Below are 21,509 nucleotides of genomic sequence, written 5' to 3'. Positions count from 1 at the left end.
TATTTTTAAGTAGTCACAGGAACAATAAAGGCAAGTTAATATTTTTATTTCAGAATTTCTTGGTTATATTCGGAATATAGGCAAGAAACAGACTTTTTCAGATTTTACAGACAACGCCATGAGCTCTCTTAAAAGAGATCATAGGAAATAGATGAGTCATTCACTGCTATGATAATTCCATAGGTTTTGCATTGTCTCTGGAAATGTTTTGGGAGATGTAACATGGGCGTTGGTTCACTGATGCATTGGTATGAACATAAATAAAAATGAAAAACATCACTTTAACTGCACAACTAGGTGTTAGCCAAGATTGTATAATCAAAAGAATAGAAAGTTTGAATGCTGAGGATTCTCCAGTACAAATTCAGTTACAAAGCATAAACAAAAAGTCACTTCTGAAATTGAAAACATAGATTTCATTGGCTTAGCACATCTGGGTATAAGTGCAGTTTCAGTTCTCAAAGGTCCACAGACAATATAGCACTTTGTTTGAGAGTTTAGGATGAGCTGGAAATCGAGAGTCTACTTATAATTCAGACAAATTTGCAGCTTTCAGGTCAGAATGATGGTAAGAAGCTTATACCAATGTTCCAATACTGTAAATATAGTAGGGCTTTTGACATTAGTGTACTTTTGTAGCTGTCATTAAGGAAAGTGTCATTAATATGTACAGATACTAGTAGATGAACAAATGTTTTAAAAGGATAAAAAATATTTAAAAATATCTGATTTCTAGACTTCATCCTAATAGACATTTCACTATTTCTATTAAATTAATTTTTATGAATGTTTTATTACTATAAAGTAGATTTCAAACTAGTCAAAATTGTAGAAGCAACTTGTGTTTACTTTTGGGACAGCAATAATTTTGAAAGGATGGCTTTAGGAATTGAAAAGCAGCCTTCACTCTTGATTTGTTGATGTTGCTTTCTTTCTATCAGCAAGGAGGGTAATAATTGGTACACCAGGCTCCTGCCACTAAGTTGGAGATGAAGAGTTAAGATATCGGAGCAAGAAATGCCATAAAATGCTGCAAACAGAACTTAATGGGCCATTTTAATCGGATTTAGAAAAAAAAAAGATAAAGAGATATGTTTGCTGTTTGGTTTTTAAGAGGAAAAGAGTCTAGAGGGAAAAGGGGTTACAAACTATTAAGATTAAAATCTGATAAAGGATTTAGATGCTTTATGACTTTGTCTTGCAAACTTCAATGTGGTTAAATTTAAAAGTAACAGAATAATGTTTGACAGAGAAAATATAAAGTCAGTTAGGAAAGCATTCATTTTCTGTCACTGTTATTACTCACCACACTTACCATGTTCTACAGGGGAAAAGAGCAAGAGAAGAGGGCTAAACAGCAATAGCAACAACAACAATGACAACACACACACACACACACACACACAAATCATGCAAATGGAACAAAACAAAAATCATGTTGAGTTTCTTAGAAAAGCAAAACAATAAAAAAACACACAAAACCCAACAAACACCAAAGCAGCTTTCAGGTTTCAGCCAAGATACTTACCATAAAAAAAATTTGTAATATTTAAAGACAGACATCCAGAGTACATGAGCTTCTGCAAGCACGTTGGGGCTGAGAACCCTCTCCTTTCTGCCACCACTAATTCTGACTTAGGTCATTGTTTCCAGAGTCAGTCTACCCTGCTGGTCCCACTAGGGCCATATTTGCTGCTCAAGTCTTTCATAGCCTGTTTATGAGTTTTGGTTATCGCAAATAAAAGGGTTTCTAGATTCTTCAGGTTTTTTTTTTAATTTTTAATATTTTTTATTACATATTTTCCTCAATTACATTTCCAATGCTATCCCAAAATTCCCCCATAGCGCCGCCCCTTCCCTACCCACCCATTCCCATTCTTTTGGCCCTGGCATTCCCCTATATTGGGGCATATAAAGTTTGCAAGTCCAATGGGCCTCTCTTTCCAGTGATGGCCGACTAGGCCATCTTTCGATACATATGCAGCTAGAGACAAGAGCTCCGGGGTACTGGTTAGTTCATCATGTTGTTCCAACTATAGGGTTGCAGATCCCTTTAGCTCCTTGGGTACTTTCTCTAGCTTCTCCATTGGGAGCCCTGTGATCCATCCAATAGCTGACTGTGAGCATCCACTCCTGTGTTTGCTAGGCCCCTGCATAGTCTCACAAGAGACAGCTATATTTGGGTCCTTTCAGCAAAATCTTGCTAGTGTATGCAATGGTGTCCGCGTTTAGAAGCTGTTTATGGGATGGATCCCTGGATACGGCAGTCTCTAGATGGTCCATCCTTTCATCACAGCTCCAAACTTTGTCTCTGTAACTCCTTCCATGGGTGTTTTGTTCCCAGTTCTAAGAAGGGGCACAGTGTCCACATTTTGGTCTTCATTCTTCTTGAGTTTCATGCGTTTAGCAAATTGTATCTTATATCTTGGGTATCCTAAGTTTTGGGCTAATATCCACTTATCAGTGAATACATATTGTGTGAGTTCCTTTGTGATTGTGTTACCTCACTCAAGATGATGCCCTCCAGGTCCATCCATTTGGCTAGGAATTTCATAAATTCATTATTTTTAATAGCTGAGTAGTACTCCATTGTGTAAATGTACCATAATTTCTGTATCCATTCTTCTGTTGAGGGACATCTGGGTTCTTTCCAGCTTCTGGCTATTATGAATAAGGCTGCTATGAACATAGTGGAGCATGTGTCCTTCTTACCGGTTGGGACATCTTCTGGATATATGCCCAGGAGAGGTATTGCTGGATCCTTCCATAGTAATACTATGTCCAATTTTCTAAGGAACCGCCAGACTGATTTCCAGAGTGGTTGTACAAGCTTGCAATCCCACCAACAATGGAGGAGTGTTCCTCTTTCTCCACATCCTCGCCAGCATCTGCTGTCACCTGAATTTTTGATCTTAGCCATTCTGACTGGTGTGAGGTGGAATCTCAGGGTTGTTTTGATTTGCATTTCCCTGATGATTTAGGATGTTGAACATTTTTTCAGGTGCTTCTCTGCCATTCGGTATTCTTCAGGTGAGAATTCTTTGTTCAGTTCTGAGCCCCATTTTTTAATGGGGTTATTTGACTTTCTGGAGTCCACCTTCTTGAGTTCCTTATATATATTGGATATTAGTCCCTTATCTGATTTAGGATAGGTAAAGATCCTTTCCCAATCTGTTGTTGGTATTTTTGTCTTATTGATGGTGTCTTTTGCCGTGCAGAAGCTTTGTAGTTTCATGAGGTCCCACTTGTCAATTCTCGATCTTACAGCACAAGCCATTGCTGTTCTATTCAAGAATTTTTCCCCTGTGCCCATATCTTCAAGGCTTTTCCCCACTTTCTCCTCTATAAGTTTCAGTGTCTCTGGTTTTATGTGAAGTTCCTTGATCCACTTAGACTTTACCTTAGTACAAGGAGATAGGAATGGATCGATTCGCATTCTTCTACATGATAACAACCAGTTGTGCCAGCACCATTTGTTGAAAATGCTGTCTTTCTTCCACTGGATGGTGTTAGCTCCCTTGTCGAAGATCAAGTGACCGTAGGTGTGTGGGTTCATTTCTGGGTCTTCAATTCTATTCCATTGGTCTATTTGTCTGTCACTATACCAGTACCACGCAGTTTTTATCACTCCAAGTACAGTTTCAGCAAGACTGAGGCAGCCAGGACTCACCTGTGGCTACAGCAAGCACATGGTTGGCTTCCTACATCAATCATTCAGACTCACATGCAATTGGCATCCCCGGATCCTTACCTCTAGCTCTCCATATGTCCCATGTACTCCAGAAACCACCTGGGGTTTCACCATGTAGACATCCACTGAATGGGATGTCAACTGAAGGTCAGGAACAGTTGGCTTCCTCCCGCCCCCCCTTCCTTCTCTTTCTCCTTCTTGCTCTCTCTCCTCTCTTTGTGTATACAATTATGTATATTTATGTATATGCAGATGCTGGTGTGTGTGTGTGTGTGTGTGTGTGTGTGTGTGTGTGTCCCTATAGAAGCCAGAGGTCAACTTTGAACATCTTTATGTAGTCATTATATTGGCTGGTTCTGTGTGTCACAGAGAAAGGAGCTCTCCCTTGAGAAAATGCCTCCATGAGACCCAGCTGTAAGGTATTTTCTCAATTGGTGATCAAGGGTAAGAGGGCCTAGCATATTGTGGGTGGTGCCATCCCTGGGGTGGTAGTCCTGGGTTCTATAAGAAAGCAAGCTGAGCAAGCCAGGGGAAGCAAGCCAGTAAGCAGCACCCTTCCATGGCCTCTGAATCAACTCCTGCCTCCACGTTCCTGCCCTGTGTGAGTTTCTGTCCTGACTTCCTTTGGTGATGAAGAGCAATGTGGAAATGTAAGCTGAATAAACCCTTCCCCCCCCCCAAAAAAAAATAAAGACAGACATCCAGTAGTAGGAAAGTACCAAAGGTTAGAGGAAAGTTGTCCAAAAGGCAAGAATTCTTTTATCTAAGATTCCAATTTGTAAAAATGCAAGTTCCTTTCAATGTGGTGAGTCTACACTGAGATTTCCAAAAGGGGACTCTGCTCAACAAAAAGGAACTTCTTGGGAAAGTATTTCTGTATTTATGAGTTCCTTCCCTAAGCAACAGAGTTGACTACAAAGTGCATTTATAAATTACAGAACTTCTCCTACTGTACTCAAAATGCATAGTATTCATTAATTCTTTGACAATTATTTCATAATATTTTATTCTCTATAAATGTGATTGTTATAAAATTAAAACGGGGTTTGGAAAAACATAGGCATACATTTATTTTTATTTTTTTTATTAATGATTTCTAAACTGCTAATAGGGTAAAGAGCAGCATGCCATTTATTTGAAATTCTCTTTTCGAGTAATTTACCTCGTCTTCCATTGTGAAACAGTTAATAATTTTCTCATATTTTCTGGAATAAATAATACCTTTATAATACTGAGCAACCATCCAGAAATGAAATATGACTAGGTAACTTTAAATTGATATCGACAGAAATTAACAGCCACTTATAGTGAAAGTTTCCTTGTTGAATTGTTTACATATATCTTTGTTAAAGTGTGTTTCCCTTTAAGTTCACTGCAGTGACCTAATGCTTTAACCTGAGAAAGTTCTGGTTCTCGTTCACTTTTTAATATTTTAAAAATATACAGAAATTATTTTAAAATTTATAAATTTAGCTTTGGGACTAGAAATTTTATTCAGAGGCTTTAGGATCTTCTTGCCCAAACTGAGGACCAGAATCTGAATCCACATAATGGCAAGAGAAAATTAATTTTGAAAGTTGCCATATATATCACGGAAGACCCACACACATATGCCAGCACAAATGGTCCCACTTATGCCAGCACACATGGGCCCACACACATATCAGATGCAAACACCAAACCTAGACACTATTGCTGATGCCAGGAAGTGTTTGCTGACAGGAGCCTGATCTAGCTGTCTCCTGAGAGGCTCTGCCAGAGCCTGAAAAATGCAGATGATGATGCTCACAGCCAACCATGGACTGAGATCACGGACTCCAATGGAACAGTTAGGAGAAGGACTGAAGTAACTGAAGGGGTTTGAAACCCCATAGGAAGAATAACAATATCAACCAACCAGGCCCCCAACCCCAGAGTTCCCAGATCCTAAATCATTAATAAAAGAGTACACACTTAGGGAACTATGGCTCCAGTTACATATGTAGCAAAGGATGGCCATATCTAGCATCAGTGGAAGGGGAATCCTTTGGTCCTGTTGAGGCTCTATGCTCCAGTGTAGGAGAATGCTAGGGAGGTGAGGGAGGAGTGGATAGGTGGGTGGGGGAGCACCCTCATAGAATCAGGGGGAGGTGTGATTGGAAACCTGGAAAGGGGATAAATTTGATATGTAAATAAATTAAATATTAAATAAAAAGTTTAATTTAAAATAAAAATTAAAGATACATTTTAATTCTCTATTACTGAGTTAATATCTCATGCCAGTTATAATTTCAATTATTTCCAACATGTCAATTAAGATATATGATATACATTAATATGTTCAATTAAAAAATCTTCAGTATGTTTTCAAATTCTTGAATATTACCATATTGATTTTATAATGTCTTTTAAAAATCTTTAAGCAGGAGTATACCTTATTTCATTCCTTTTGTTTAGACCGCAAAAGAAAATATTTTGCAAGCAGTTGGTCTATCCTACTTATTAAAACTTTTGCACAAGGATCATTGCAGTATGAACTAAAACAGCATCTGTCCACTGGAAATACAAAGTAGAAATATTTTGCCTATTGGCTTGAAATCAAACATATGTCTCAATAAAACAATTAAACTATAAACTTTCATTATCGGTTTGTTAATTATCAGTGGCTGTTAATTACAGAGTTATGCACCTGGGTTTTAAGCCAAACAAATATGCCAATTTAGGAAAAGTTGTAAGTGTCAAAAATTTTAATATTTCAAGTATTTGATGTTGTACTACTTTGCAAACAATTCTGTTAATTTTTTCCTTACTACAGTTTGCCAAACTTCATATGCAACACTGAAAAGAGAATAAAGCTAATATAACCTGCACTTACTTAGAGATGGGTTGGAGCAAATTTGAGTATGCCAAAGCAAGGATATATGATTTCCTTTTATACTGCTATTTCATCTATATTTTTATGTAAATGATAGACTATAACAGATTTCAAAGCTTGCCGTGCTGTTTTACTACTACAAATTCCTCCATTCGTAACTGTTTCATATTTTTTAAAAAAGCAGTTGATGATGCAACAAGACTCCCTCACTTTGTTTCTCCTAATCATATATACATATATATATGATTCTCCTAATCATATATATATATATATATATATATGAATCATATATGTATATATATACATATATATATGATATATATATATATTATTTTCATATATGTTGCATAATTTAATTTTTCTTGCAAAAAAGATTTTGGGTAAAATTTATTGCCTATTAGTGTAATACTCTAGAATGTAGCAATTATCTCTATTTCTGAGTATTTAAATATCAAAATTTTAGGTCTAATTGGCACAGCACTATAGATAACCATAGCTTTTATTCAGAGAATAGAATTGACAGGTACTATTGAAAATGCCATTCAAATTTACACTAGATGTTGAGATCGAAATATAAATTCATAGCTTATCATATAAGAAATTAAAATGCGAATGGTTATGTATGAAATTCAATGTGTCTGGCACATTCTTCCATGACAGCTATTCTGGTAGCACGATAGTTTGTGACCTTGTACTGGTAGAATAAAAATAAAACCGGAAACAGCACCTTTTGTATTGTAATGATTCCTTCTTGTGTGTCTTTGTCAGCAGATATCTTGAAAATCCCCAGTCCATCACCATCCACTATTTTGTATTCCATTTCTGCATTGACTCCTATATCTGCATCTGCAGCTTTAATTCTGGCCACAACTGATGCCACCGGCAACGATTCTGGAACATTATACTGATAAGATCCTATAAAATTTCAAAATAAAAATGAACAGAATCTTCTAACTTCCTTCTGTTAGGAACTATTATTTTTTTCATTATATATATATATATATATATAAATATATATATATATATATATATATATATTCAGTTAAAGAAAAGCTAAAACAAATGACAATTTTCATGCAATTTCAAGAAAATTGAGGTTGATGATGCAACAGTAACAAGTGACAGAAACAAGTTTCCCAAAGACAGGTTAGAATCCCCATTGCTGTATATCTATATGTAAGATATATGTTTCTTTTATTAATGAAGATAAACTAATAATTGAAGTACAGTTCCTAAGTATGTCATTATTTAGATACAATAATCACCTTAATTGTACTAAAAAATAACAACAATAACAAAAAAAAACAATTCCTGATACAATAGTCCAAATGCATGCCTATTATTGCTGTTATTGCTGATAACTTAACATTGGAATTTAATTTGTATTTCTTCTTCTTTTTATGTTCAGAATTGAGATCTCCTCTGGATGCTTTTCTTTTTTCTCCTTTGATGAGTATGAAGTGTCTTTGCTCATCACTTTTTATTACGTTTTGTTGAAAGTCTATTTTTAAACAATATTAGAATAGCTACTCCAGCTTGTTTCTTGATTCCAATTGTTAGGAAATTTTTTTTCACAGCCTTTATTCTGAGGTAGTGTCTATTTTTGTTGCTGTGATGTGTTTCTTGTGTAAAGCAGAATGGTGGATTTTGGTTATTTATCTATTCTGTTAGATCATATCTTTTTACTGGGGATTTCAGTACATTGATATTGAGAGATAGTAATCATTGACGATTCTTACTTCCTGTTATTTTGATGTTAGTGGGGGTGGAGAAGGAGGGAGGGAGGAAAGGAGGAGGGGGAGAGGGAGAGGAGCAGAGAGAGAGACAGACAGACAGACAGACAGACAGACAGAGAGATTCTTGTTTTACTTATGTAACATTATATATTTCTTGTGATTTCTTGAGTATAGGTAGCCTCATTGAGCTGGAGTTTTCTTCTGTCCTCTTTAGAGATGGGTGAGTGGAAAGTTATTGTTTTAATTTGGTTTTGTCAAGGAACATCTTGGGTTACTTATTTATGGTGACTTTTTAAAATTAATAATTCAATTCGTTTATACCTCAAATGATGTCCCATTTCCTGATTACCTCTTTACAAACTTCTCAGGGATTTGAAATTCTAGTCATGCAGATCTTTCATTTTCTTGGCTAGAGTCACACCAAGATATTTTATGTTATTTTTTACTACTGTGAAGAGTGCTCTTTCATTAATTCCTTTCTCTGCCCATTTATCCTTTGAATAGAAAAAGTATACTGATTTATTTGAGTTAATTTTATAACCAGTCACTTTGCTGAAGTTGTTTATTAGCTGTAGAAACTCTATGGTAGAATTTTTTGGGATGCTTATGTATACTATCACAGTATCTGAAAAGAGTGGTATCTTGACTCCCTCCTTGCCAATTTGTACCCCTTGATCTCCTTTTATTCTCTATTTGCTCTGGCTAGAACTTTGATTAATTATTGAACATATAGGAAGGAGTGGGTAGGCTTGTCCTCTAATTTTAATGGAATTGCTTTGATTTACTCTTCATTTAATTTGATATTGGTATTGGTTTCCTGTATATTGCTTATATTATATTTTAGTTCGAGTCTTGAATTCCTGATCTCTCCAATACTTTTAACATGAATGGGCATTGCATTTAGTCAAAAGTTTTTTCAGTATCTAATGAGATGATCACATGTTTTTTTTTTTTTTTTTTGTTTTTTTATCTTTGAGTTTGTTTATATAGTAGATTACATTGATGGGTTTCCATATATTGAAATATCCATGGATTCCTGGGATGAAACCTACTTAATCATGGTGAATGACCATGTTGATGTGTTCTTGAATTCAGTTTATGATAATTTTTTAGTGTTTTTGCATTAATATTCATAAGGGAAATTGGTCTGAAGTTCTCTTTCTTTGTTGGTATTTCTGTGGTTTAGGTATAAGTGTAACTGTGGCTTCATTGAAAGAGTTGGATAGTCTTCCTTCTATTTCTATTTTATGGAATAGTTTGGAAGTATTAGTATTAGGTCTTCTTTGAAAGTCTGATACAATTCTGCACTAAAACCACCTGGCCCTGAGCTTTTTTTGGTTCAGAGGCTTCTAATGACTGCTTCTATTTCCTTGGGGTTATGGGACTATTTAGATGGTTTATTTGATCCTGATTTAACTTTGATACCTGGTATCTGTCTAGAAAATCATCCATTTCATCTAGATTTTCCAATTTTGTTGAATATAGACTTTTTGTAGTAGGATCTAATTACATTTTGAATTTTCTCAGTTTCTGTCTCCCATTTCATTTCTGATTTTGTTAATTTGGATACTGTTTCTGTGCCCTTTAATTTGGCTAAGGGTTTGTCTAGCTTGTTAATTTTCTCATATTTGGTATTACTTACGAAGAAACTTCTCCAATACTTTGCAAGAGACCGTGGGAAAGGAAATATAAGTCTTTGTTCATTGATATCTTTTAGAGATAAAAGACTTGAATCGCTGGTCTCTGTAACCATGATTTCAGACATAATATTACAAAAGAATAAGTAGACTTATTTTAAAGGAGAAGAAAGAAATAAAAAGAGGAATCACATACAGAAACAAATTCCATACCCTTAATAATCCTTTTCACCCATTTTTCATATAAAAATGTATTTTGAGAGGCAGATGTGGAAAAATTAGGAACAGCACCCACAAATATGTTCCTTGAACTTTTCTTCTAATCATTTATTTTTCTTGCCCTTGAACTTTACTTAATACTCTACTGGTTATAAATTTATGCTGCATTTGCAGTGTGCCATATATAGGGAACAGAATGTCTTTTAGAGGGACATTGAAAAGAAAGGGGCATTGCCATTTTGACCTACAATTTTGAAAGATTGAATACTGAAATCTTTAAAATGATCACAATATATGTGTAACATTTTTAATGGATTACTTGCACACATATAGGTGTCCTTAGTAAAATTCAAAGATTTCAAAGATATAATAGTAACTAATTTATGGAGAAAAGCTGGATAAAATGAAAAACAGGAAAATACATATATTTTGGTTTCTTTACTTCATAATCTAGGGAAGGCAAGGAAACACTGCAAAAGCTGTGCTCCATATAAGAATGGCATGGAAAACATCGAAATTAAATGTTTTAATATCGTCACTTCTCAAGCTTTAGAAAAAAAGCAGTCATTGTGTTTCTTTTTTAAACCGTGTTTCCTTCAAAGACATAAAGGTCTGCTTTTAATAAAAACCATGGGGCTTTTTACTATGCTTTTGGAAATATGTATATATACATATACATATAAAATCAAAACATTTATTATTGGAATGAAAGAAGAATAGGAGTTTGCATATTAGCCAAATTCGGTGATCAATATTGTTTGTTAGTAGTGAATTGGGTTCCATATTTTTACTAGACAACCATTTTAGAGACATTGAACAGCTCCCCCTAGCCTGTAAGTTTTAAGCTAAACATAGGGGTTGCTGGGGAGAAAAGAGTCCTCTTCCTTAAAGTAGCGATTGGCAAAAATGACCTCGTAGTAGTAATTATCTGCCCATTTACAAAGGTTCCTTAAGACAATGCAATGCAGTTGGCCACAAAAAAAAAAAAAAAAAGATGAGGAGACTCTGGAAAAAGGGGCTTCTGAGGAAGGAGGAAGGAATGAGAGCAGGTGATGATGGACAATATTATTATATATGTTTATATATGTGACACAATTGTCAAAGAAAGAAAGCAAGAAAGAAAGGAAGGAAGGAAGGAAGGAAGGAAGGAAGGAAGGAAGGAAGAAAGAAAGAAAGAAAGAAAGAAAGAAAGAAAGAAAGAAAGAAAGAAAGAAAGAAAGAAAACAATTTTTAACATTCTAAAGAAATCCTACATGCTATAAACACAAAAGTGTAGTACAAAAGAATTTTACAAATAGGACACAAATTTGTATTTTTATTTGTTTATTTATTTTTTTTTTATTTCTGGATCTCTCAAAGGACAATTTGTGCAGAAGATCATCTGAGTGTGGATTTCTGATGGGTTGGATTGTGTTATTTTTAAGATGTTTATAGTTTTTATGAGAGAGAGGTGATATAATTGTAAAAGGAATGTGAGTTGTACATGACCTGGCTAAAAGCATAGAATGGGCATACGATTATAATGACATGAATCTCATAAATTTCATTTGTGGAATGAAAATGTTAATAATTATAATAAAAATTACTTTAAAAATAAATGATTACAATTTTAAACTCTTACAAGCAAAAACTAAAATCTTTGATAAACATAAATACCGAATTACAAAGAAAACTTATCCAATATTTAAAGCATAAATTCAAGAGATATTTTATTTTATTTAGAGAGAAGTATGAAGTTGTGAAAGCATCTCTGTATTAGACTTGCTATTCCATAGTGTGTGATTAAATTAGGCTCTTGATGAAATGCAAAATTAGGAGAAAGTCTTAAGAATGACTTGTATAAAAGCATTTGAAAACAATTGTTATAAATATTTTCTTTCATATTATTCTTTGCATTGAATGACTTACTTCGTGGAAAGCGAGGTGGGTTATCATTGACATCAGTCAGGGTCACGGTAACTGAGGTGGTTCCAGACAGTCCGCCATTTTGACCAACCATATCCTTTGCCTGAATGACAAGCAAATACTGGTCTTTAGCCTCTCTATCCATGTTTGGAAGGGCAGTCTTGATGACTCCTGTAAGATTTTAAATCTCAGTAAAGCACACCAGGATCCATTGCATTACAGTAGCAACGAACATCGATAATGTAGTATGTCTCTCCAGATTTTTAGCTTGCTTTGTTATATTAGTTCACTTTAAAGACAAAAGAGACATATAGTTCAAATGTACACTTTCACATTGTTCAAATTATGTTTGCACACCCTACTAAAATGCAAAGAAAATAGTAACATGCATTCTTCTTAGTATTGCTTTGAAACTTTTGTTTTTAGGTTTTGTTACTCTGAGTCATGCCTATCTTAACTGGCGAAACATCTACTCAGCCATGATCCTCCTAATCTCTGATAGATGTAGACCTGAATTTCTACTTCTGGTGACTTAACTGGCTGTATCAATCATAGGTGTCAAAGAGAGTGAAAAGAACGGCAAACTTCATTATAACTTCACCTGTATGCTAAATTGTACACTTCAAGTATTTGAGTAGCTGGCAGTTGCCATAGTGATAACTGGAGGAAACCACACAAAAAAAATAGATGGCACTTAGAATTTTTAGAAAACCCTCATGACTCATAGGAAAGATGTAAACATTCCTTCCATTTGTGAACCTATCCCTTCTCACTTCTGTTCTCTATTTGTAACCTCTCCACCTCAAAAAGTTTGAGAAGCTGATTGGTCTGTTTAGCCTCCCACCTTGACTATTCTTAGGCAATAGTGAGTTCCAGAACAGCTTGGCTCTAAAAATCAGAACCACATAGCCAGGTGAAAGAAATTTATAATCTCAGCATGCCTGAGATGGAGAACAGACGATCAGTTCTCAGGGCCACTAATCCTTAATGGCAGTGAGTTGCAGAACATCCTAGAACACTCTGTGTCAGAAATCATCATTACCACCACCACCACCACCACCACCACCATCATCATCATCATCATCATCAACAACAACAACAGCAACAACAACATCCAAGAGTCTTTTCTGCTTCTCAGTGTATTTTCTGTCTTAGTTTTGGTTCCAAAATGCCATGCGGTAAAAAGACCATATGGGGGCAAAAACAACTAAAACTTTCAAGCAAAGATCAGAAAATGAATAACAATTTACAAATACAGTGTCTGTCTTATTTCTAATAATGAGAACATAAAAAAGGATATGATAATTAATTTGTCCTTTCTTTTTTCCTGCTCCAAATACATATAATAATTTATTTTCAAGTACCATGACTGCAGGATGAACGGCATTTATAATTTATATAACAATAAATATGTTATATCTAATTCTGTCTGTTAAACATAGTCACACTTACAAACACACCTGTATGTGTATGCTTCACATCTGCAGTACTTCTACATTTTCATGTTTAAATAACTCCTATTCCCATAGGCCAAATTTTATTTCTTAATGTCAAACACCTTTCCTGTGCACACTATGTATAACGGTGAAAAAGAGGTACATGAAGAGCATCACAAATTAACTCCTCAGTGGCTTATCTGCTGTCTGCATACTGATTATTTACTTTTGAAATAAAGTGAAAACAATATTGTTTGCTCAACAGCATCATGTGTGAAGTATCTAATCAAAAGTACCCTTTATGAACTGCAATGATTTTATGAATATTTCATGTTTTCCTTATTTCAAAATCCATAGTAAAGTAAGCATGGGCCTCACTCAGCATGAATATCTCCGAAAATACTTTCTTATTCTTTGAATTCTAAAACTTATGTGTTTACATCTTTTGTTCTTGCTTTTATTTATAAATAAGTTTTGAATAACTTTTTAATTAAAAACTGGTAATCTTGAGAATTTGACTCAACATAATTCATTTTAATAGTAAAGTGAATTATTTTACAAAAAAATCTATTCATGGTTTCAAAGATTTATTTCTGTTCATCTCTCCTTTATTTTCTTTCAATATTAATGTGTATCTCTTGCCACCTTTGCAAAACACTGTGGAACAAACAAGTCCACAATTATTTCACATGATCAGAAAAAAATTGGAGATGTAGATGAGGTTGTTTGGTGAATAAAAGGCTTGTTTTGCAAAAGTGAAGACAAGTTTGGATACACAGAACTTACAGTGAGGTCCAGCAGGTGTGGCAGCCATCATTAATCCTAGCTCTGAAACAGAAACCAGGAATGTTGGTTGGGTCAAGCTGTCAAGCTAGAATAATAGAAATGGCTGACATGTTCCATGGTCACTCAGAGACCTTCTTTATTAAAAAAAGTAGAGTTTGAGGGAGAAGACACTGTGAAACTGGTGCCTCCACATGTGTCTCTAAATACAAGTATATACACTTTCACATACATGTGGGCTCATACACAGTCAAAAATGCATAACACACACACACACATACACACACCCACAACTACAACTGAAAGTAATTCCGATGCTTTTGACATTTGAGGTTTACTTAGAGCTATTATTTTTGAAGCAATTACAACAACATTACGATAGAATCTGGCTATCAAAGTTAGCTGCTTATTTTTCACACCTCTAATTGCCTCATTATAAAAGATCTTATTAACAGCACTCTCCCAATGCTAAAATAATCACAAAGCTTAGAAGTAACTGAATACAGGTGAGAGAGGCAAATTTCAAATTCCTGAGCTACTACACAAAGATGAAATAACAAGCATCACTTGAGTTTAGATACTCATAACTAGCAATACTTCATTTCTAGTTATTTAAATTTTGTTAGCTTGAAGTTTGGGAAAGTATCCTTAGATATTATACTATATTTTTATTTTGTCAATATTTATGTAGTGACACACTCACACAGGTACACAGTAAGTAATTTATAATAGGATATAAACTATTAGTCTGATAAAACTGGATTCCTATATTCTATAGTAACATTAGGAAACTAAAAATATTCAGTAATCAATAATTATTAAGTCATATTTAGTAAAAAATAAATCTTTCATTAGCACTTCAGGAAAATATTTTGATTTCTTTTCGGTTTTCCATGTTTTATGTCAAACTAATACATAAAATCTGAACTTTATGCTTGCCAAATTTTTCCATATCGAAGAAACTTTGATTTACTCATAACTCACTTTCAGAAATTATCCTAATAGACAAACACAGAATAGAAGGCATGGATATATATTTGCTTTTGTTCAACAAGTGTCTCTTCTGTAGTCTGAGAGAAAACATTCTCATGATTTTCTAATATTCCACAAACTATGATGGCTTATTAAGTTACTGTGTGTTTATAATTTCTCAGTATGATCATATTTAACCCATAAGAATCTTTTTAATCTGCAATCAATCACAGTGAGGTGACAGCTTAAAGATTGCAATCTTTCTGCACACTTTATTTAAATTGTTTCAAATAACACATGGTCAAAGGGATCACAGGTCAGAGATATTTAACTTATAAATGGTCAATTAATTGGCTTCACTACAACTAAATTACATTGAAAACCATAATCTGAGATTATTAATATTAAATTTGAATATCAGTTTGACACACTAGTTTTCTCAACTTTTAATGAAATCTACCTTCCTGTAAGGACCAAAATTCTATGTTCACTTCCTTTGACAACAACTAATTTTGCACCTCTAACCATTATGACTGCTTTTATTTTATATTGTTATTCTGACTACTCCATCAATATAAAATTAAAAATTGGGCATATCAGCTTCTTTGTTATTTCTGTAGTTAATAATACATGTAAGAGGTGAAGATAACAAATTCACTTGATGAAACGATTGTCTAACAGGAATACCCCATCCTTAAAAGAAAGGTACTGGTATTAGCAATGACTTTATCTGCAAATATAGTATATCGTATAATCACACCATCTGCCTCTTTCCTTTGTTTTGAATTGTTTTTTCATATCAGTTCTCTTGGGACTTTCTTGAAAAACAATTTTATGTAAATATAAACATATGAGTAACAATAGTGTATGTGAATATGAATTAAATATATTTACCTACTAATATTTACCTACTATGCATTCAATTTCTGTCAATATACCATATAAATCTTAGAATTAGTTACTTAGAATTAGAATTAATTACTACCTCTTTCATTTTATACAGATGGCTGTTAAGATACATAATGTTTAGAAACAGTACACACCTAGGAAAAATATCCAACATTTATTGCATATTTTAACACAATATGATGAACTGTCAAATTACAGGTGAGAAGACAACAGTCCTCCATGAGTACTTAAACTGGGTAGCAATGTTGGTCTCTGCAAATATCACTTTTTCTTAAAAGATACCCCTCTCTAAGCATAATAACCCCCAGAAACTAATTTTGAATAGAAAAATAGAAACTGATAAAATCAAAATGAATTTAAAAATGAAAAATCTGAACTATATTGAGCAGCATGTAATTAGGAATTATAATTCAAAGTCAAACCAAGAGAACAAAAGAGGAATACTTAGGAATATGTACTGTGAGGCTTAAACTGCCTTGGGAAGATAAATAGATCAGATAATACAATGGGAACTATGAGATGCAAATGTTGTGAATTATTCAGTAATATATCCATAGAGCCTCAGGAATAGAGAAAACTAGAGCAAACCAGCAGGATTTGCACAATTCTAAAATAGGGACATGATGAAATAGGTCTTTGAAAAAGCAGTCTTCAATTATTTCGGATAAGTACATAAGACTGGATCTTGAAACTTATATTTCAAAGGAACTTAGAAACCAAAATACCATAGAACTTAAATCTTGTTGCCTTAAGCAAATATCTCCTAGAGTAAACGGTAATAGAATGGTAATTAGGATTTAATTCCGCAAAGAGACCATAAGCTCAAATCTGTACATTTTCCACTGATAAATTGGCACTCTCTTCAGATATCAATGATTACATAAAAGCATAAGTATACTATGAAAATGCTATGCTTTTACCTGAAATTTTTCTTGGGAAAATAAAAGAATCCAAAACTAAATATGAAATATAATTGCTATATAGCTGACATAGAAAAGATTAATCTCTTCCTGAAGTCTGTGTTTCTCCTTAAATTTTAACCGGAGCTTCAAATTTTGGAAGTGATTATTTAAATGTAAAATGTGCACTAAAGGCTCTTTTGCCTAAACACTTGGTTCTTGTCTGGTGGACCAGTAAGTATCAGCCTAGGCTTGATTCCAGGATTCCATACACAACAACCAGACATTATACTGAGCACTGAAGATGAGAAGACAGGCAAATCCATGGGATTACTGGGCCAGCCAGCATACCTGATGTGAGGATGTCTAGGTGAATGGGAGAAAAATCTTGTGTCTAAACCATTGTATAAACGACATCAGAGAATGGAGAATGATGGAAGGCATATGGGTAGAGGTTTCAGATCTTATGAGCTATTAACATAAAATATAGTTAAAACAAGTTCTCATATAACATATAGCAGGTGAATATAATTGTGAACATAAGTAGTATATTCAAGGAAAAAACTCCTCAGTGGGAGCTGGAGAAATGGTTCATAAGTTACTCCTTATACCTGCATGATTGATAACACTCATCTATACATTCATTTCCAGTGCATCATATGGCCATGTAGTTCACAGACATGCTGGAGAGAAATGCTTCATACACATTTAAACTAAAGCCAAACAACTATCAAGTGGCAAATGAGCATTGGGATTGAATTCTTTTTTTTTCTGAGCTGGCGTCTTGGCTTTGAGATTATCTAATTTATTAATCATTTTATTTATTCACATTTCAAATATTACCCCCCTTTTACAGGTCTCCTCTCACACCCCCCACCCCATCCCATTCCTCTTTGCCTCTAAGAGGGTACATCCTCACCCACCCACACATTCTCACCTCTCCCCTCTAGCATACTCCTTCTCTGGGATATCAAGCCTCCATAGGACCAAAGGCTTCCCTTCGTACTAAAGACAGACAAGGCAGTCCTCTGCTCCATATGTATCAGGAGCCATAGGCCTGTCCATGTATTCTTTGGTTGGTGATTTAGATAGACCCTGGGAGTACTGAGGGGTCCAGTTAGTTGATACTATTGTTCTTCCTATGGAGTTGCAATCCCCTTCAGCTCCTCTAGTCCTTCCTCTAACACTTCCATTGTGGTCCCCAGGCTCAGTCCAATGGTTGGCTGTGAGTATCTGCATCTGCCTTAGTCAGATGCAGGAAGAGCCTCTCAGAGGATAGCTATATCAGGTTTCTGCCTTTAAGCACATCTTGGCATCAACAGTAATATCAGGGTTTGGTGTCTGCAGATGGAATAGATAGCATGGTGGGGTGTTGTCGAGATAGCCTTTCCTTCAGTCTCTGGACAATTTTGTCCCTCTCAAAAGTTTTAACCTAGAATTGTCCCTGTCTAAAGGAATTGTACTGGCTTTGAGATTGTAAGTGACATTGACTGCTTAGTTGGTTTAAATTTCTGCCGAATTCTGTAACAATTCAATACAACCTTAAAATGGGTTACTTTTGTTTTGGACTGGAAATTATTTAACTATTCCTGTCATATATCAATCATATTCATATATGGATTACGTCTTTAAGCAAGTTGTCAATATTAATTTTATCCTACTACATACAAAATGATATTTTGGAAGGAGAAACTATGGTAGAAAATATGACTAACCTCTTGGCATGTATATAGTGCATAAACACTGCATTAATGGGACAAGCACCTTGAGGTATTAACATAACTACTTTCTTATCACATATGAAACTTTATGCAGCACAGCTAAGAGTGATTGCCTGAGCCTATCATATTTCGCATTTTTTTCTGTCAGAATTCCACTATCTTCTATAAAATTCTAAAATTTGAAGAAATGGAAAAATGTTATTCCTCTTGTAAATTAACAACATACTAACATCTGTAAACAAGACTAAAGTTTGTTTTTTGCTCTCTAGACACAGAGGATTGGTAGTTTCTATTTTACCACAAAAATATGTAACTATTTATTAAAACATCATATCTGAATAGTATAAGTAGTTTAATGAACCAAGACTCACAAAAAATATCTGTATGAATGGTTGTAGGAAGAGTTATTCGAATAGTGGTCATGAGTACAGTATTAAAAATATGTTTCTCACCATCTTTAAAATAGAATCTATTATATTTTTGAAAGTAAAATTGAATTTTCTTTGGTCACCGTGAATAATGTAATTCCATAGCATACACACTGGACTAATTAGTGAGGTTTCAGCTCTATAAGTCAGACAAAAATTCTACAGTCTGCGGCAAGACTAAAAGTCCAGGCCATTTGGAACAGGTTACATAAATCAAGAGCATGGTCGGTGTCTGAACTTTGTATCTGCAATCTGACATTCAGTTCAACACACACTTTCTACATTTACATGGCTCATAGCAAAACCAAATGCTTTCACTTATTCCTCTTCAACACTAGACTAATTATAATCATTTATATTCTATTAAAATTTTCAGATATTTTCCAAACTTTATGATTTGTTTGATATACTTTGGCCAAATCATGCATTACAAATGTATTGAAAATTTAATGATGTATTGTATGAAGTAAATTGTATTTACTTCTCATGTACATTATAATTATTGTTCACAAACACATTCAATATATTTGCCCTTGCTTTTATTTGATAATGAGTAATATTTCAACTTTGGGAAGTATGATAAACAGAACCATTTCCTTTAAAATGGGTAATGACAGGGCCAAAAAGTGGAAGTGGGTGGGTAAGGGGGTGAGGGTGGGAGGGTATGGGGGACTTTTGGGATAGCATTGGAAATGTAAATGAGGAAAATACCTAATTTAAAAAATATTTAGCTAGAATAATCCTTCAGGTGTCATCTTTTTTGGTGACAAAATATTCAATGAGGAAAATTTAAAATATTGAGACAAACAAGCCTCCCCACAAGAAGAGAAAGAGAGAAAAGCAACATTTTGAAATGAAAATAAATCTTCACAATATATCACTTAATTTCTAATATTTTTGCATAAAACTAAACTACAATAAATACAACTATATAAATATTCTACAAATTTAATAAAAACTGAAAAAATATTTTTAATTTAGTATTTCACTGTTTTGTCTAATTTTTCTGTGAACTAACATTTTTAAGTTTAGCTTATATGTACTTCCTATTTTATGTTACATAAAAATATTTTTGATTGTTTCAAATTATAAATTATCCAATATTTTACATGAAATTAATACAGAAAACAAAAAAATTGTGCAAGCAAATTATGAAAATGTCCTAATAAAGTCAGGAATTACATGTGATATAGTTGTGAATGTCATTTTACTTACTGTTTTTATGAATCTAGTTAAATGGAATAGAATAGACGATAACTCCTTAATAATGGAATTTAGTGATTTTGACATACTGAGAAGAGCAGAATGTAAAATGAGCTATTAGTATTATAGTAATAGAAAGTAAACATTAAGTATAGTCCAAGACATAAATGACAGCTACCATAAGTGCAAATATTATTTCGTACCTGTTTTTGGTTCCACTGAGAAATATGGCTGTCCTTGAAGAATACTATAGACCACTCGAGCACTGTTGCCATAGGTAGGATCATCGGCATCTGTTGCTGTCACTTGTACCACTGAAGTTCCTAGGTGACATTCAAATTGGCTTTGGATTAAATTCCCAAGTACAAGGGCACTAAAGAACCCACAAACGATCAGAAATTCTAGATTACACTTAGTTCTTATGTTTAATTTGTCTTCACCAAGGCACATGAAATTTAAACCTAGTATATTTTGTTGTTTAAATCAAACCAAAGAAATAAAAGTTAATATCAATTCTTGAAATAGGTAGTATGAATATATTTAGGTTAAAATACTACCTAAATATAATAAATGATGAATTTTAGATTCAAATCAGCTCAGAGCGAAATGAGGTTAAAATGTTAGGTGTCTTTCCATCATGCTCAGGTGACAAGTTTTCATTCAGAGCATTGTCTCAAGATTCAAGGAGTGTCCAAAAGGCAGAGTGAGAGCTTAGAACAAGCTGGTGTTCATCTAATATCATGCATGATCAAGACTGAAAGTGAAACAGAAATCTGGAAATGTATAGTGGATATTTTGTCCATTTAACTTTATATTGAGTGCTTACACTATCTCCTTGATAGGTGTTTTGTTTTTATTTGTTTTCACTTCTTCATTTTAAAAAAAAAGGGGGGAGTTAAAAATGTTAACCGAACCTCTACAAAGTTGAGAAGAATGGCAAGGTAAAACATCATTCTGTAGTTTGGGTATTACATGCAACATTCACTCCTCTTCATTTTCCCTTCAGTAAAGAACAGGACTCCTAGGGATCTCAACCAATTATGGCACTATCCAATTGCAATATTAGGCACCTCCCTTCATATTGTCATGATGAGGCAACCCAGTAGGAGGATTGGG

At 34.1% G+C, this 21,509-nt stretch overlaps 1 protein-coding gene across 3 annotated transcripts in view; it reads right to left on the bottom strand.

Annotated features, from left to right (window-relative positions):
- Cdh7 (cadherin 7) overlaps positions 1-21,509 on the bottom strand; it is a 171,056-nt gene that overhangs the window by 70,605 nt on the left and 78,942 nt on the right. For all 3 annotated transcript variants that reach the window (XM_029480694.2, XM_021155574.3, XM_085840166.1), the window contains exons 4-6: positions 20,597-20,716; positions 12,046-12,213; positions 7,273-7,460 (exon numbers count right to left, since the gene is read on the bottom strand). In XM_029480694.2, coding sequence (XP_029336554.1) covers positions 7,273-7,460; positions 12,046-12,213; positions 20,597-20,716 — 476 coding nt within the window. The remainder of the gene's footprint in view (positions 1-7,272; positions 7,461-12,045; positions 12,214-20,596; positions 20,717-21,509) is intronic.

Source organism: Mus caroli, unplaced genomic scaffold (assembly GCF_978045245.1).
Source record: "Mus caroli unplaced genomic scaffold, Mus_caroli_1 scaffold_1, whole genome shotgun sequence".
Taxonomy (NCBI): domain Eukaryota; kingdom Metazoa; phylum Chordata; class Mammalia; order Rodentia; family Muridae; genus Mus; species Mus caroli.
The sequence above is the reverse complement of the archived record's forward strand: the minus strand, read 5'-3'. Positions and strand labels throughout refer to the sequence as shown.